Raw genomic sequence first — 18978 nt, 5'->3', positions numbered from 1 at the left:
CACATGGAGAGAAATATTGCCTTTCAGTGGGAAATGGTATAGTTCAAAGCTCTGTTTTTAATTAACCCCTTCGCTGCTGGCGTCGGCCAACGGCAGTCGCGCACACTACCTTCGTAGTGCTGCGCACGTCCGTTGGCCTACGCGGCCCCGCCCACTGCGCTAATCCGCCGCACTGCGGCGTAATTGCCGCCACGGTTAAAAAAAATCAGGGCCTTCGGTGGTCATATCAATGAAAATAGAAGACTTGGAAAAAAACATTATTGTCTAGGGTGATTGTGGAAGACAATTTCTATGGACGGGAATCTAGAGAAAGCTAAAGTGATTCTGGTATTTAACTGACCTCCGCTGGTCGTTTTCTATCAAGAAAGTTAAATAGAGACAGTTGCCAGACACATAAAAAAAGAAAGTCCCTCAGCAGAAAGCAATTCTGGTATTTTACTGACCTCTCTACTGGTCGTTTTCTATCAAGAGTTAAACAGAGGCAGTTGAACAGAAAAAAAAAGTGCCTAGAAGCAGACAAGTCCTAGGGTTGCTTTCCAGAGCCCACAAAGTACATACACATATAAGTATATACTAGAGGTCTTCACTCCTCGACCTAAAAATGAGAAGAAATAAAGACCTTTCTCCTCGTTATGCCTACCCTGGGGAGGTGTAGCATTTTGCACATTCCCAGATATACCAATAATTGCAAATCTGGGAATACACCAAAATCCATTGAGTGGATGCGTGGGAACACCCAGGCTCCACCCATGAAACGCCCCCCTCCCCCCCTCCCCCGGGCAGAGTAATGCAAGGCGATTTGTGTTGCCCTGGGTTACGCCATATATATCAAGCCATACAGGAAGGCCTTGTTTGGATTGATAAATCTGACTTTAGTATTGTATTACCCTTGAGTGACGCAAAACTATGACAAATATGGGCCTATATGTGTGGTCTACAGTGAACATGCAATGTGTTGAATGTTTTGAGAAATTTCAACATTTTCTATACTAGTACCGGCTTCAAGGAAGTGTTATTTGTTTATGCTAACCTCTGTCTGGCCAGCTTAGTAGATCAAACTTTACGTCAAAAACTATGGATGCTTGTGCTAATCTAAGTGACACCCAAGTTACGCTCCCTTGAAGCAAAACAGCACAAAACGCTATTTGCGCTGTGAAAAGGGCATTTTTTGCGGGAGAAAGAAAAATACCCCTACACAGGTCTGTACTGCTTTGCGACTCATTTTTTAGTTTACCCTGGCACAAGCCATTAGTACATCTGGCCCTAAGTTTATGTTTAGCATGCCGGAGTGTCAAATTAGAAGAAGTATTTTTTTAAGATCAACATGTTTAAGGCAAGAAATTCGACTATCCTAATGATCTAACGGGGGGTGGGGGTGGGCTTTGCCAATTGCCCACTATGCCCATTCCTCAAAAAGCCTAAGACAAACACCTGTTTACTTGGAAGAGTGCATGTTAAAGTAAATTCATGTTGATTCCATACAGTGGTCAGTCCTCTCTCTCTCTCTGGGACCTCTGTCACACATCAGAGCCCTTTACCACATCTGTAGGATTCCTCTCTTGCAGACAGTGCTTTAAATTAATAGGGACTGTCCAGTAGTGAGTACTTGCTCTTCTTTATTTTGGGAAGGTAGACTAGTACCAACACTTTTCAACTCTGCTGCAATACATTTAATGGGAAGGTACTAGCACTTCTCAGGAGCAAATGGGCACTCTGACCAGATGGGAGAAGCACTTCTGTATTTCCATTTAAAGTACTGGTCTCTCGTCCGTCCTCAGCCTCTGATCATTGGCCTTATCTTGCCGAGGACGGTTGCCTAGGAATGATTCAGTGCTCAGTTATCGAAAAAAATCTGTATAAGAAGCACAATTTAATAATGTTAGAAATGCTGGGTAACTAATTAGATTATAGGTTTCTTGTAGGAACAAAACACGTGAAAATCCTTAGTAACCGAACACGACCACTGACGCCTAAACCTATCATCCATATCAGAATGTGGCGTTTATGGAGTATGGGCAAGTTTTTGGTACTGTAATTACACTTTTACAGCACTTACCCCTGCGAGGAGCTGTATCACACTCAAGAGCCCACAGAAAGGAGTAGCGTGACGATTCGGGGTGGTGGGGCAAGAGAAGGGTTGGGGAGCGTCCCAAGCCTAACATACAAAGGTTTGCATATAAACCAGGGGGACACCCACCTGTCTCGTCAGACGTGGGGGTGCTGGACGAGTGGCTGCGCTTCTTGGAGTCGACGCCTGTCTTTGCCTGCTTGTCCTTCTTCCTGTGCTTCTTCTTCTCCGCGGAAGCGGTCTTGGAGTGCTGCCTGCTCCCAGTCTTCACCTTCACTCCCTCCTGGGTCTCTTCCATACATGCCAGACCCCCGGGCACAGCCATCTGTCGAGGAGCGTCGGTTCAAACCCGATGCGCCCTGTCTGCTCTGGCCGGTTCACTGCATTCAGAAGTTCAGGCTGATTCGGACAAACCGTTACCTCTATCGCTCGGTGTCAGTGAACGTTTGGTGATGGTGCAATCATAAAGCCCCAGTGATCCCCAAAACGCACCTGCCGCCAGGAAGGGGGCTCCCCGGCCGCACCCCCACCCCATCAGTAGCGCCTCTCCTGGCTCTAGGCGCCCAGGATCTGCCCGATACCCCCGGGGACAGCCCGAGGGGGTCAGGCCCCTGGCAGCAGCCCTGAAAGCGCCCCCCAAAGGCAAACATACAGCAGAACACGGCGGGAGCAGCCGGGAGGCCGCGGTGACGGGGAGCGCAGTGTGGCAGAGGAGGGTCCGGGGCAGGCTTAAGGCAGGGAGCGCAGTAGGGGCCATGTAGCAGCCCTTGAACAGCCAGCGGCGCAGTGACGAGCTACAGGCATTGTCCGAGGGAGAGTGTCGGGATTAAGATGGCGAGGGGAGCAGGGACCCGGCAACTACGCGTCCGTCCCGTCTCCATGCCCGGGCGGTCTCTTCCTGCGGCCCCGCGGAGCAGCTCCTCTCCTCTCCCTGCGCGAGAGGCTTCGCGCGCTCGCGGTCTCCCTCTCAATCACGCACCGCGTGCTGTAGACGCTTGGGGTTGCCATGGCGACATTACACAAACCTACTCCTTTGAACTCATCCGCGGTCCGATCGAAAAAAGTAGTTCAGGTGAAAAAATGGCATTACTCACCGATTGTGTGCTGCAAGCGACACGGTCCTCCCCATTGAAAGGGAATTTGCGAAACATGCTAAATGTAATGGCTGCTTATTTCTGTATTTGGTAGGGAAACTGTAACTAATGAGGTGAAATCATTGCCATGTATAACAAAATTATAAAATAATTGTGACACAATAAAAAAAAATGTGCTGTATTATCCCACATCATTTGCCAATTCTTGCTGCATAATTTAATCAACCTGCTGCATATTTTGGTGCTTTTCCCTGCTGCAAAATTCTAGTGTTCCTTGGTATTGTTGGTCAGCTTTTTTTTATAGCAGCCAATGTGCCATTGCTATATTTCCATTGAATACATAGACACTGACAAACTTTTTCTCACACTCTCTGTCACTCACCTTTTCCTACAGTCTTGTGCCACATACACACACTCTCAGGCCAAATATTTCTCAAATTTCTCGCTGTCTCTTCTATGCCCCCATCTATCTTGTCAATAGGGGATAGGGGTCTGGGTGGAACTAGAGTAAACAAATCATCTCATGATGATCTGTATCCACATTTCAAAACTGTCTATAGACCCTGTTAAATACAGCTATATGTGTGAAGTGCACTTGTTTTCATTCTCATTGAAAACAAAAGTTTTGAGTGGTAGTTTCCACAGATTTAGATACTTGCGTGCTGCCCTCACATGACTGGTGGTCGTAGCATTGGCTGCAGTGCACGGATCTCTGGCATTGCCTCACCCAGAGATAAAAATTTAAAGCGAACATTGCGCCTGCAACTTCAGGGAGCTGAGTTGAAGATGACCCAATGGTCACAAAATCACCTGCACTCCCTCCACCTCAACAGGTCCTGCATAACTCCCACCATGCCCTGAATGTAATGGCCAAGTAGAGGGGAAAGTGGTTAGGAGGTGCAGAGGTGTCAGAGGGAAAGACACTGCTTCTGGGAAGGGCGTGCCCCAAAGAATGGCCCAACTGCCAGAGCAGCACCTGGCCCGGCAAGGTCACATCTCAGACTCCCCTTCTCCCCCACCCACCCATCATGCCTGAAGTGAGATGGCCTGTCAGGGGAGGAATGAAGCAAAGGACATGCCCCAGCATGCCGTGGGCCAGTTAACAGAGACCCTAAAAAAATCAGCCCACAGGCCACCCTAAGACACCGGCCCAAAACCCAACTGCCTATCTTCCCAATCTGACCCTGGCTGCTGGTAAGCTGGTTGCGCTTACTACCAGTCATTCTGTCCTCCTCATAGCTGGGTTGCAGTTCTCCAAAGGTACTCTGAGGTTCTTGGTCCTGCACAGCCAGTGCACAGGACTCCTAGACATGCAACTCCATCTCCCTGCACGTCTGACATTAGAGGATCCCCGCCCAGACCACACCTGCTGCCTGGTGAGCGTTATGTGAATACAGTGCAGCACGTTTTGGAGCTATGCTTTATGACATAAAATACATATTTAACACATTTTTAGAAAATTCTAGTTATTTTCAGAACATTCGTCCCCCAATCCAGGACGGCGCCTGTTAAATAACAACATTGGGGTTCCCAATCCATGATGGCAGGCATAGATTACATAATTTCCTTTTTGCCAGGCTATATATTCCCAGTTGAGCTCCAGGAGAGTTGAGACACAACACTTTCAGGAAGTTCCTTTTTCGTCACATTCATGGTTGCTATTTTCTTGTTCCAGTATTCTAGTAATTCGTTCTACTTTTGGTACTTCTGATCTTTCTGAATCCACCACTCTTGACTTCAGTCTAGCCTTTGCATCTGTATATCAGTTCCAGCTTCCAGATCTTCCATCATGACTCACTGTTTTCTTTTGCTGATTTTTTTCTCTTTGGTTTGGCGGCTCCTTCTTTGGACCAACTGTTTTCCTCACTTGTCCATTGAGGAAGAGCCATTATAGCAACAGTAAAAGGCCATCCTTTCTTCAGACAACCAAGAGACACCTCAGCCTCAGAGTCCAGCTTTTGACCGTTTGTGCTGCCAAAAAACATTTGTTCTCCAAGTCACACATGGATCCTAGCTCAGTCCAGCATTTGAATACATCTCAAGGACTGGTGCAAACTCTTCAGCAGAAAGGTCAAGAGTTGCAACAATTATGAGAAGAGAATGCCATTAACGGACCAACCATTAGCAGCCAGATCGTTAGATTTGCCTATAGCCACAGCTGGAGTACCCAATTTTTTGGGAGATCCGACTAAACGAAAACAATTTTTGGACTCATTAACTGTAAACTTTGCCTTTTGCCTAGATATATTTTCCCACAATCAATGGAAGGATTTTGCATGAACCCCTTATCTTGGGCTACTCTTGTAGTGACATTCTACGATCCTAGTCTTATTAGCTAGGTAACCTTCCTAAAGACCTTCAAGCAAATGTTTCAGGAACCAGATTATCTGCAGAGGAAGCAATTTGAGACATCTAGTAAGGGAATACCGATGTATTGGCCTATGTAACTTGGTTTAAACAACTAACTGCAGAAACAATATGGGTCGAGAGAACCATAATCATCCTGTTCCAGAGGGGCTTGAAGCAAGAAATTAAAGACAAACAAATTTGAATGCAACAATCCACCACACTCAATGAGTTAATCGATTTCGTCTCTCTTTTTGAACAACAACTTCAGGAAAGCAAGCCGGAGAGAAGAAAGGTCTGAAATCAAACATCTGGAAATTGTCCTTAGTCTGTGCCTCCTCCTTCTGGGGATGGTGGCATTACTGCAGCTGAAGAGCCGGAGCAGGTTGGTTCAACTGGTGCACACTTATCAGCCTCAGAAAGAAAGATTAAGTAAATGTTTATATTGTGGTCAATCCTCATTTCATTTGTAACTGTCCAGTTTGCCCACAAAAGCCTTCAGGAAATGCTGGAGCCCTCTCTTGTAAGGGGAGTTAGGGCAAACTGAATACCACCTAATGACATTCAATATCTGTAATGCTTCAGACGTTTTCCGTCGATTTACGGAAAATATCCTTGCTGATGTCTTGAAGCAGTATATCTGCACAATGTATTGATGTATTCTAAGTCAATTGAGCACTGTGATCATGTACTTCAAGTGTTGCATCGTTTTCAACAGCATCATCTGCTTAGCTAGTCAAAGAAATGTGAGTTTGAAACAAGAAGAGATTGAGGCCCAGATTTACTAAGGTTTTGCATTGGGGTTGTGTCACTTTTATGCGCAGCCTGATGAAGCAAGGTTTTGCACGTAAAGAGACTTGCTCGGACTCAACCCTCTCGAAATAATACGTAATGTATTAATCAACTTGTTTATCTTACTAACAATTGCATTACACAACATACGTAGTAAGCTGGGGAAGCTTGCATATGTGCTTTTACTAACAGTAACTCAAATGCATTAAAATGGCCGCCAAAACGTGGGAATTTCACTGCACATGCGTCTGCCACACTCAGGTAGTGTGACATCCTTCCTGCTTTGGAGGGAATTCTTTGCAGCTGCGCACTAGTATTAAAGATGGTCGCTTCATGTTTCACATACTAATGCACCTGCTGCTGCTTTCACTAAACTGTGTTTGTTATGCTTAACCATAAATGCTATAGTTAAAATAAAGTAATGGGAATAGAGTAGAGATAAGTGGTATACAGTGCATACATTTATTCTTTGTTCTAAAATAGTTTTTCTTTGACTTTGCTAGTAGCTCGTGTTTGGGCCTGGGAAGTATATTGTAAAGCCATCTTGAATCCAGAGACTGCGCATGAGCCAGATTCTCAAGAGTCCACAAGCCATGACATTGAAACCCTGCCAACCACAGTCTTGCCCGAGATGCGCCTGGGAAGTTCATCTTATGAACTCTCCAGAGGAAGAAGAAAATACAAATGTTATAAAATTGTATATCTTTTGCTACAATAATGCTGGGTGGGATAAAATTCATGGGAAAGTAAATTATGGGCGGGATCAAAATCATTTTTAATTAATGAAAATGATCTCATACTGGTATGGTGTGATGACCTCTCCTCGCCTTTTGACCAATCAAATTGAGGGAATACACGAATTCGCAACATTGGGGGGGGTGCTACATTGCCCTGGAAAATGGTATAACTAAGGTAACAAATGGTCCTAGACTAGCGTTTATATGAGTTCACAAGCAAAACAAAGCTTGAGGGGTATATGTATATAGAGTCTCCCTTGGGCAGCGAGACTGACGGATGCGGCTCGCGGACGGCAGTGAATTTAGGATTTGCTAAGCTTACACAGACTACTGCCCGTGCCTGATTAATAGGAGACAAACGGACACTACTAACCTCGGAGCGTCTGGTTATTTTTACCAACAGATTGATGATATCCTCACCCAAAAGCCCATGAATTGATCCCCGCAATGAGGATACCCCCCACCCCTGTCTTGAAGAAGACCCGCAGCTGAGGACACAACTTACCGCATAGCACTTGGGTCGAAACGTGGACGCCCCCATTAAGTCCTACATCCTCCCCCAGATTCACGAACTTTGAAAATAGTAAACATGACACTGTGAAAGTAACAGCGTACTATGCTTCATTTTATATCGTTCCTGTAGGGGTAGGCCACAACTAATGAGAGACCGGATTCTGAATTACATTGGATCTCATGTACAAAATTGCTTTTAAAACTATCACTGTTTCCATCCTTCCGTATTCCTCTATCCTCTTTCCACATGAGCACTGAATCTTCACACACCTTTTCTTGTCTGATGATGATAACCATGTGATGTAACATTGTATGTCTTGCTTTTTGAAAAAACTTCGATTGATTGATTAAACTATGTCATCAATCAATATCTTAGTGGCTTTGTGATTTAAACTATTCTCTTTATGTATATACTGTTGGTGCCGCATAATCTTATGATTGGTATATACATATACCCCTCGAGCTTTGTTTTGCTTGTGAACTAATATAAACGCTAGTCTAGGACCATTTGTTCTCTATAACGACATATACCCAGGTCCTTTTTGACTATTTTGGGTTACCCCCTTTTTCTATAATGGTATAACTAAGGTAGGCTTAGCTAGTTAGATTGTCCGACTTGTCCAAATAGCTGACCTGTCACTGACCCAACGCACTCATTAGGAGATCAAGAGCAGAGGTGCTGGCGGAGCACTCTGTCAGAAGAATCGATAACCCAATCGGGGTTCTGAGGGAGAAGAATCGATAACCCAATCGGGGTCCGACTGTTAGCTGCAGAGAGGGGTGTGACACTGGCATTGCACTTTAGCTGAGGGTACCTATCCTGACCTGCATCAGTCCTGTCCTGAATCCATATTGGTCCACACCTGTCTTGGTTCTGGTCACCTGTTTACCCTGTTGGCACCTGAGCTATCGGGAGTCCTGTTGCCTTTGTCCCAGCCCGTGGCCAGGGGTGGTCTTCACACCATTCTAGGCAAATATAAATCTGTGTGGGCATGTCATTGTTTTGTTTCCCTTTCACACTCTCCCTACTTTTCAATGCCTAAAAGAAGTCTCGGAATATTTTTACATATCATTGATTTAATCATTATTTTCCTAATTGAAAAGGCTTTAATTCCTTCTGTATGGCCTCTGACATTTAAGACTTTGCATAGATAAAGTGTTTAAACTATTCCAGAGTCTTTGGTTATTTTATGAAGGTAAATGTTAATTTTCTACCGATTAATCCAACACTCTTGATCCCTTAGGACTTAAATACAGGTGACAAGGATTGGTAAGTCAAATGTGTATAGGTGCAAGTCCTAAAGTAAAATTAAATCCTGATTGGTAAATTAGTAAAAGCCGGATTACCTGTTCAAAGTGTGTATGTATATGGGCCCAAGTGAGTATGGTAATTGAGCAGGTAACTCCGCGCACCATCAGTATTTCTTTGGTAGCAGAGAAGTGGTTAGGGTTTAGTCAAGATAGGTAGTTAGTAGAGTATTGATTATTGATTATCGATTATTGATTTTGTATTGATTTTATGTATTAACCAAAACCCTGTTCGTATTGTTAAGTGTTTGTCTGGAAACCCCGGGGGCATGGAATAGCGAGCGGGTGGAAAGTGGAAGCCAAACTGCGATGAGGTCACTTGCTTAGATGAACAAGTGTGTAAAGTTAGGTAGAACTTGAAACACTAATTAGGGATTTCTGTATAAATGTATGACTAAATGATAGCAAAGGGGTTCGCTGGTGAAACTTTGGCCTTATATCACCTAGAAAGGACTAACAAGTTCTCTAATGCTTGTGTGAAGCATAAGCGGAAGGGAAAAGATTTAAGTAAACAATTAAGTATAACTGCAAATAAAATTGTTGGTTTAAATTATATGTGGCATCTAGATCCAGCAGTTATAGGGAATCGTCCTGATAGAAAATATTTATGATTTGCTAGAGAGCAACAGATTAGAGGAAGACCCTATATCATGTACGGAGAAAAGAGAACAATGTCGCTTTTTAAGAAAATAAAGAATTATTTCAAAAAGGATAAAAACATTAAGACCAGAGAAGGGATTATAATTCCACCACCGAATATGCCTGCATCATACATGATGGTAGAAAGGGGCTACCACACTTGTGTGTGGTTAGAGAATTGGATGGAGTATACTAAGGAAGACGGTATTTTAACATTTCCAGAAAATGGTACCTTTAATGGTAGGATTTTGTATAATTTGAGATCATGCATGAATGAGTTAGATCCCAGACCAAGATTAACGCAGTATGAAGCATTAGAAGAATGGGAAACAGAGGCTTTCGAGCTAGATAGGCCCAGAAGTGACAGGAATTGGAGTACATTCTATCCCAGATTTCCAAAAGAGACGAGAGCTTAGCAAATGAAAAGATGGAGACAGTCCATGTTAGTGGAAGGGTTGTATCCTGTATTAACCCTAGAAGAGCCATCAGCAAGCAAGAGCACAGAGAAAACGAGAAATTTGATGACTAGTGGCGACTCAGAAGATGATTACCTTGAGGATTTATTAATGAAAAATCTGCCACCTTACCATGAAGAGACAGCTAGCGTTAACCCAAGTGCCACGTTCTTGAAACCACCTTTGGTTCCGCAAGTTGTACATGAAACCTCATTAGAAAAAGTATTACAGGAAAGGGAAAGAGAGGCAAAAAATAAACAGAGAAGTGAGTTAATTCAGAAAATTACCCAATTGAATACTAGTCCTGAAGTTACAATACCTGTAACTATAGGTCCCGTCATTCCTTTGTGTGGAGAAAAACAAACCTGTCCTAAAACTCCTGTTTTGACTACACCTGTAGTGCAACCTAGAAAGGAAACTTTAATAGTTGATGACCAAGCAAGTAAGTGTGAGTCAGTGATTTCCCTGATAGATTTACCTATAAGGGAACCTGTGGGTGGTTCGATCAGGAAAAACACTTCTGGAAACTCTAGAGAAGTACAAATGGAAACATGCACAGGAACAAGAAGTGCCAGAGTAGTAACCCCAGAAGAAATAGAGAGGTGGACCCGAGACATAGAAATGCCGAAATCACAGCCAAAAGTGTTAGACATTTTTCAATTAAGAGTCGAATTAGAGGAAATGATTGCTGGAAATGTGGGACTAGAAAGGTTGAACACATTCAATGATGAAGAGATGTTATTCATATATAGAAGCATTACTCGAAATACAAAAACATTTCATGAAAAGTTAATGAGTTTGGCCTCAGATATGGGAATTGACATTGGTAAATCTAAAGTGTTACAGAAACCTTATCGAGCTGAATTTTCTGACAAAGATATAGAAAACATGAATGTATCAGGACGAAAATTGCAAATAAAAGAATTGTTGTCATTGTTACAAAAATGGGGTGTTTAGACAGATGAAAGGCTAGATGGACAAAGAAAAAAGAGGAAGCTCAGGCAAATCGCAGTACATCTGAATATTTATTAAAGGAACCAGAAAATGTAGAAAGATTGTGTCCCATGAGAGAAGTGCCAGGAGGAGGGTATGTACATGTCCCATGGTCCCGACAGGATATTTTGTAATTTACAAATGATTTCCCAAAACTTAGAGAGAAACCTGTTGAGTGGTACAGGCAAGTCGAAAGGTATGTAAAAGTTTCTAAAGTGTTGTTAAAAGATTTAGATGGTTTATTTGACATTATTGTTCCTGCAAATTTGTGGACAGAATGTAAAATTACTGTAGATTGGCCCAATGATGAGTACTTATAGATCAATGTGGAAAGGATCACTGGTCCTGCATAACCAAGGTCTGCAGGTGGATCAGTAGGTGTCTCCCAAATAAAAGACCCTCATACACGTGTTTTTTCAGAGTCGTGTAGCGGTATATGATGTGTCCCCGCTTCTTGTAACACGTGTCCGTGCGTAATCCTTGGGTCAGTTTTTGTTTGCACCCTCCGCCAGGAGGTTGTACCATTGGTTAAAACAGTAGTGATGGTGAATAAGTGAAATAGTGCTATAAAGGTGTTCTAAAATACCCGGACAGCCAGAGGTTCAACTTTAATATTTCTGGATTCGGGTAGAAGGTTAAGGCGTGTCGCTATGGAATTATTTAGGAATTCTAGCGCACTAATCTTGTGAGGTTAAAAGTGGTCGACATGTTTCAGCCTTATCTGCCGTTGGTCAGTCGGCTTTCCTCAGGACCATAAAGTGATTAAGTGAAAGAAAGGAAAAGGTAAATTTGTAACCTGATTCGTTTTGTGGTAGTAGGTCACATTGTACCTGTAGTAAGAGAAAAGGGAGATAGTGCAACCACATTTGTAGCAAATAAGTGGGAAAAGACACTTCAGCAATGTACAATGACATAGAGACACAGTTGAGAATTATGAAGCATATTATTAAAAAAACATATAATTAAAAACGAGTTGTGCAATACTAGACTCAGAGTCACATTCATATTAAGCGTCAACTTACTCATCCTCAAAATTCTATGCGGAATATTGTAATGTATAAGTCCCAAAGTCGTATTTAGGCGTCATGAGATCATTTCTTTACAGTGCCCTGATATTAAAAGCGCTATTTACTTTCAGGCGCAATTTCATTGTTACATTACCATGACTTCACAGGCGCTTATCAATTTTACTGTGTCATCACGATTATCTTAGACATTGGTATAACGATGTAATACCTGTTCGAGTATAGACTCTTGCTATTATTTCAAAGTACATGCATTCGTTATTAGACGGTACCAAGCACTCGTTTTACATGTATTCTGAAAATCGAACATGTGCATACTGCCGCTGTAGTATCTTTAAATGCGCACTCTGGAAAGCCTATTCAGAAAGAGATTCTATTCGAAAAGTAGGCACTACTAACAGAAGTTTAGAACTAAGCAAAACTCAGTACAGAGCAGGGTCTTCACATGCGCTTATGCGTAACTGGACCTTATGGAATGTACCTCTACATTATGTAAGACTTGTCTCCTCGGGAACCACGGCAGTTAGGGGGAGGCTTCACTGTTTTGGAGTGAGGAAAAAAGAGTTTAGTAAAGGGGTTTTAATACTTGCGGTTTACTCCATAACGAAAAGGACAATGCTCCTCGATACCTCTAGCCTTCAAACACCCGTCTAGCAGCTTGTGCTGTCTCTGCCCTTGGTGACCCGGAATCAATCGCCAGTGTGTAACCTGTCTTCTTTTATTGCATAGTGATGGAAACTGAAGAGTTACTCGAGTGTTTGTACTTATTAGTTGTACTAAATTGTTATACCTAATTTTCAGATGAGAATTGTAATCATTTCTAGCTTGGAATTTATGAGAATGTACTCTTTAGGCGCTCATTCTGAATTTTCTCATAGTTAAAAAACGTTAGAGAATTCGTAATTCAGGCAAAATATCAATTATTTGTTAAGACATAACCACGGAACGGCATCATTCAGGCCCTCACTGTCTGTCTTAAGTCTGTGCACCCAACGTTGCTCTTTTTCAAATAAAATTTTAGCTGCATTCCTGTCCACATTTTCCAGGGTTTCCAGGATGACCCACTGTAGGTCATTCACAGAGTGCCCAGATTCTTTGTAGTGAGTTGACATTTTTGTGGTTGTTTTTTTACAGTTCACATTGCTGCGGTGTTCGCAAAGTCTTTGTTTTGCTTTACGACAGGTCATGCCAATATATCTCATTTGACACGGGCAAGTTATCATGTAAATGACATGGCTTGTGTTGCAGTTCGTATGTCTTTTTAATTTCCAATTGAAGTTGGGAAGCAGCTGTAATTTCTTTGTGGGTTTTGTAGTGTCACAAACTGTGCAGTTTCCACATGGGTAATGGCATGTTACTGGGCTGTTATTCCACAGTCCAGGTGTGTCTTTCTTTTTCTTAGGTGGGGGTCTCGTGTGCACCAGCAAGTCCTTGAGGTTGCGGCTTCTCTTGTTGGCAAACATCGGTTTAGGCCAATTCAGATTGTGAGATGTTACTATTCTCCAGTTTCTGTTGATTATTTTCTTCACTTGGTTGGTGACTGGGCTATAAGTAGTTACACATGTGATCCTATCTTCCTTCAATTTAGCACACGTCTCTAGGAGTGCTTCTCTTGGTTGGTTGCGGGCACGTTTCTTGCATGTGTTGATCACCTTCTTTGGATATTGACGAACCAGTAGTTTGTCACATAGGTCATTCACTTGACTTTTGTAGTCAGTAATTGAGCTGCAATTTCTCCTCAAGCGAAGGAATTGGCTGTACGGGAGATTTTCCCGTAAGGGTCTTGGTTGAAAGCTTTGAAAAGATAGCAGGTTATTCTTGGCCGTCGGTTTAAAGAAAGTACAGGAGTGCAAAGTATTGTCTCTAGAAAAGATGGTAATGTCTAAAAAATCTAAAGTACTTTCATTGGCAGTGTATGTAAATTTCAAGCATTCATCTTGGGTATTAAGCCAGCGATGAAAGTCCGTCAAGGTTTCCTTATCACCCTTCCAAAGTGGCGGGGTTGTACGTTAGCACCTTTGAACGCACCTTCGTTCAGAATGAGAACACTCCCTTTCTTCATCATATTCTCTTTTGGAAGAGATATATAGATGATATCTTTTTAATTTGGAAGGGTGATAAGGAAACCTTGACGGACTTTCATCGCTGGCTTAATACCCAAGATGAATGCTTGAAATTTACATACACTGCCAATGAAAGTACTTTAGATTTTTTAGACATTACCATCTTTTCTAGAGACAATACTTTGCACACCCGTACTTTCTTTAAACCGACGGCCAAGAATAGCCTGCTATCTTTTCAAAGCTTTCATCCAAGACCCTTACGGGAAAATCTCCCGTACAGCCAATTCCTTCGCTTGAGGAGAAATTGCAGCTCAATTACTGACTACAAAAGTCAAGCGAATGACCTATGTGACAAACTACTGGTTCGTCAATATCCAAAGAAGGTGATCAACACATGCAAGAAACGTGCCCGCAACCAACCAAGAGAAGCACTCCTAGAGACGTGTGCTAAATTGAAGGAAGATAGGATCACATGTGTAACTACTTATAGCCCAGTCACCAACCAAGTGAAGAAAATAATCAACAGAAACTGGAGAATAGTAACATCTCACAATCTGAATTGGCCTAAACCGATGTTTGCCAACAAGAGAAGCCGCAACCTCAAGGACTTGCTGGTGCACACGAGACCCCCACCTAAGAAAAAGAAAGACACACCTGGACTGTGGAATAACAGCCCAGTAACATGCAATTACCCATGTGGAAACTGCACAGTTTGTGACACTACAAAACCCACAAAGGAATCACAGCTGCTTCCCAACTTCAATTGGAAATTAAAAAGACATACGAACTGCAACACAAGCCATGTCATTTACATGATAACTTGCCCGTGTCAAATGAGATATATTGGCATGACCTGTCGTAAAGCAAAACAAAGACTTTGCGAACACCGCAGCAATGTGAACTGTAAAAAAACAACCACAAAAATGTCAACTCACTACAAAGAATCTGGGCACTCTGTGAATGACCTACAGTGGGTCATCCTGGAAACCCTGGAAACTGTGGACAGGAATGCAGCTAAAATTTTATTTGAAAAAGAGCAACGTTGGGTGCACAGACTTAAGACAGACAGTGAGGGCCTGAATGATGCCGTTCCGTGGTTATGTCTTAACAAATAATTGATATTTTGCCTGAATTACGAATTCTCTAACGTTTTTTAACTATGAGAAAATTCAGAATGAGCGCCTAAAGAGTACATTCTCATAAATTCCAAGCTAGAAATGATTACAATTCTCATCTGAAAATTAGGTATAACAATTTAGTACAACTAATAAGTACAAACACTCGAGTAACTCTTCAGTTTCCATCACTATGCAATAAAAGAAGACAGGTTACACACTGGCGATTGATTCCGGGTCACCAAGGGCAGAGACAGCACAAGCTGCTAGACGGGTGTTTGAAGGCTAGAGGTATCGAGGAGCATTGTCCTTTTCGTTATGGAGTAAACCGCAAGTATTAAAACCCCTTTACTAAACTCTTTTTTCCTCACTCCAAAACAGTGAAGCCTCCCCCTAACTGCCGTGGTTCCCGAGGAGATAAGTCTTACATAATGTAGAGGTACATTCCATAAGGTCCAGTTACGCATAAGCGCATGTGAAGACCCTGCTCTGTACTGAGTTTTGCTTAGTTCTAAACTTCTGTTAGTAGTGCCTACTTTTCGAATAGAATCTCTTTCTGAATAGGCTTTCCAGAGTGCGCATTTAAAGATACTATAGCGGCAGTATGCACATGTTCGATTTTCAGAATACATGTAAAACGAGTGCTTGGTACCGTCTAATAACGAATGCATGTACTTTGAAATAATAGCAAGAGTCTATACTCGAACAGGTATTACATCGTTATACCAATGCCTAAGATAATCGTGATGACACAGTAAAATTGATAAGCGCCTGTGACGTCATGGTAATGTAACAATGAAATTGCGCCTGAAAGTAAATAGCGCTTTTAATATCAGGGCACTGTAAAGAAATGATCTCATGACGCCTAAATACGACTTTGGGACTTATACATTACAATATTCCGCATAGAATTTTGAGAATGAGTAAGTTGACGCTTAATATGAATGTGACTCTGAGTCTAGTATTGCACAACTCGTTTTTAATTATATGTTTTTTCAATAATATGCTTCATAATTCTCAACTGTGTCTCTATGTCATTGTACATTGCTGAAGTGTCTTTTCCCACTTATTCGCTACAAATGTGGTTGCACTATCTCCCTTTTCTCTTACTACAGGTACAATGTGACCTACTACCACAAAACGAATCAGGTTACAAATGTACCTTTTCCTTTCTTTCACTTAATCACTTTATGGTCCTGAGGAAAGCCGACTGACCAACAGGCAGATAAGGCTGAAACATGTCGACCACTTTTAACCTCACAAGATTAGTGCGCTAGAATTCCTAAATAATTCCATAGCGACACGCCTTAACCTTCTACCCGAATCCAGAAATATTAAAGTTGAACCTCTGGCTGTCCGGGTATTTTAGAACACCTTTATAGCACTATTTCACTTATTCACCATCACTACTGTTTTAACCAATGGTACAACCTCCTGGCGGAGGGTGCAAACAAAAACTGACCCAAGGATTACGCACGGACACGTGTTACAAGAAGCGGGGACACATCATATACCGCTACACGACTCTGAAAAAACACGTGTATGAGGGTCTTTTATTTGGGAGACACCTACCGATCCACCTGCAGACCTTGGTTATGCAGGACCAGTGATCCTTTCCACATTGATCTATAATTATTGAAAGGAGATTGAAAGGATCTCTACTCTCTCTCCCTCCACCAATTGATGATACGTACCCAATGATGAGTACCCCAGAGACCCAAAGACAGGAGCTCCGTCAGATGATGTTATAAAAAAGTACCACTAAGTAATAACTTACTTGAAAGGAAAGGTACCCCCAAAAGAGACAGATTGGACAAGAATAGACAGAACTACTCAGGACAAAGATGAATCAGTGCATGCATATTATGAACAACGTTTACAGGTATTCAAGCAGTACAGTGGGTTGGAAAACATTGATACGAAGGATATGACTCATTTTATTTATCGTTTTGTGTCAGGGTTAAGGCCAGAAATTTCACAAATGATTAAAGATCATAACATTTGCTGGCAGGCAAAGCATGTTGATGAAATTCTCAAATATACAAAATATTGTGGAGATGAAATTGACACTAGGCGAAAGAATTTAGAAGAAATGCTAATGTGGGCACAAGTAAAATTATCAGAGCAACAGGAACTTCAATTAAGCCAAATGAAAAATAATCAAGGTCAAGGGGATGGAAAGGGGGGTAAACCAAGGGGAAGAATAAACAGAGAGGAAGCAAAGAAAAAGTTTCCATGTCACGAATGCGGAAAATTGGGGCATTGGAAGAACGAGTGTAAGGCTGTGATAATGTCCAAAATGACAATTTGAATCCACAGACGCAGAATGGGATGTCAAGGAAGCAACAACAACAGGTAATACAAAACCAGTTACCAATTGCACCTATGCCAGATTCTGAGAGTCAAGCTAAATACAGTGTGGATACCACAAATTGGGAGGGAAGTAACAGGAGAGATTCAGTGACACCCTAATTTCTTTTGCATGACACATTTTTCAAAGAAGATAGTTTCTGACTGTGCCTGAGAGGGGAGGAAGAGGAATGCGTACTTGGCGCATCCTTGCCGGTAGAACAGACAGGTCCATACATTGAGGGAAAAGTTGAGGGAAATGATGTTACCTTTTTGTTGGACACTGGTGCTACTCGTTCTACGGTGAGGACAGCAGACGTTCCAAACCTACCTCTCTCGGGAGAAGCGATCCAAGTAGTGGGCGTTTCTAATAAACAAATTAGACCCCTATTACAGAACCCAAGGAGGTAAGTATAGGCAACTTTAAAGAAATGCACACATTTGTTGTGTGTGATTCCAGTCCAGTGAACCTATTAGGTAGGTAGTCACTGTGCAAAATGAATTTCACAATCTTTTGAACCCCAAGTGGTGTTGAAATTCAGACCCCAGATGAAGACGGAATCTATAAACTAATGTTAGCCAAACAAGAAGCTGAAATCAAAAAGATGACCCTAGAAGATTTGCCTAAAGAACTGCAGCATACTGTAAATCCTGATGTATGGCATTTTACTGGAAAAGAAGTAGGATTAATGGCGAATGGCGACCCGATAACATAAACAGTGAAAGAAGGTGCAGTTTACAAAAATACACGACAGTACAAAATGAGCCCAGAAATAAAAGCAGGATTTGCAGCAGAAATAGAGCGCTTGGTTGAGCAAGGTATTCTAAAAGAAATAATGAGCAGTCCATGTAATTCACCTATAATTGGCATAAAGAAACCGAGCGGAAAATACAGGGTTGTGCAAGACCTTCGTACAATTAATAAAATTGTCGTCCCATGTTGTCCAGTTGTGCCAAATCCCTCAGTGATTCTATATCAGATACCATGGGGAGCCGGATGGTTCACTGTAATTGATTTATGCCATGCCTTTTTCTCCATTCCATTGTATCCAGATAGCAAAATTATATTCTCATTCAAGTTTGATGAGCATGTTTATGTTTGGAATCGTGTTCCTCAAGGGTACACTGAAAGTCCATCGATTTTTAATCAGATTCTGAAAAAATTTCTTGAATCTCTGGTACTGTCTGGGCAGTCTGTCCTGGTACAGTATATAGACGTCCTGTTGGTGGCGTCTAAGACTCAAAATGACTGCGTTGTTGATACAATTGCATTACTGAATCATTTGGCTGAAGGTGGACACAAAGTGTCACCTGAGAAGTTACAATTTTGCACCACTTCGGTGAAATATCTGGGGCACCAGATAGAGAGAGGTGTCAGAAGGGTTACTTCAGAAAGGATCAAAATAATCAGAAACATGAATCTACCTTAAGCACAGAAAGAAATTAGGATTTTTCTAGGGGTTGTAGGTTACTGCAGACAG

At 42.1% G+C, this 18978-nt stretch overlaps 1 protein-coding gene across 1 annotated transcript in view; it reads right to left on the bottom strand.

Moving 5' to 3' along the window:
* LIAT1 (ligand of ATE1) overlaps positions 1-3059 on the bottom strand; it is a 34224-nt gene extending 31165 nt beyond the window's left edge. The window contains exon 1 of the mRNA XM_078679868.1: positions 2198-3059. Within this exon, the coding sequence (XP_078535994.1) occupies positions 2198-2393 (196 nt within the window). The 5' untranslated portion in view covers positions 2394-3059. The remainder of the gene's footprint in view (positions 1-2197) is intronic.
* Between the last annotated feature and the right edge of the window lie 15919 nt (positions 3060-18978).

This window comes from Lissotriton helveticus, chromosome 3_1, assembly GCF_964261635.1.
Source record: "Lissotriton helveticus chromosome 3_1, aLisHel1.1, whole genome shotgun sequence".
Classification (NCBI taxonomy): Eukaryota; Metazoa; Chordata; class Amphibia; order Caudata; family Salamandridae; genus Lissotriton; species Lissotriton helveticus.
Note: the sequence above shows the minus strand (reverse complement) of the source record. Positions and strands in the feature narration are given on the sequence as shown.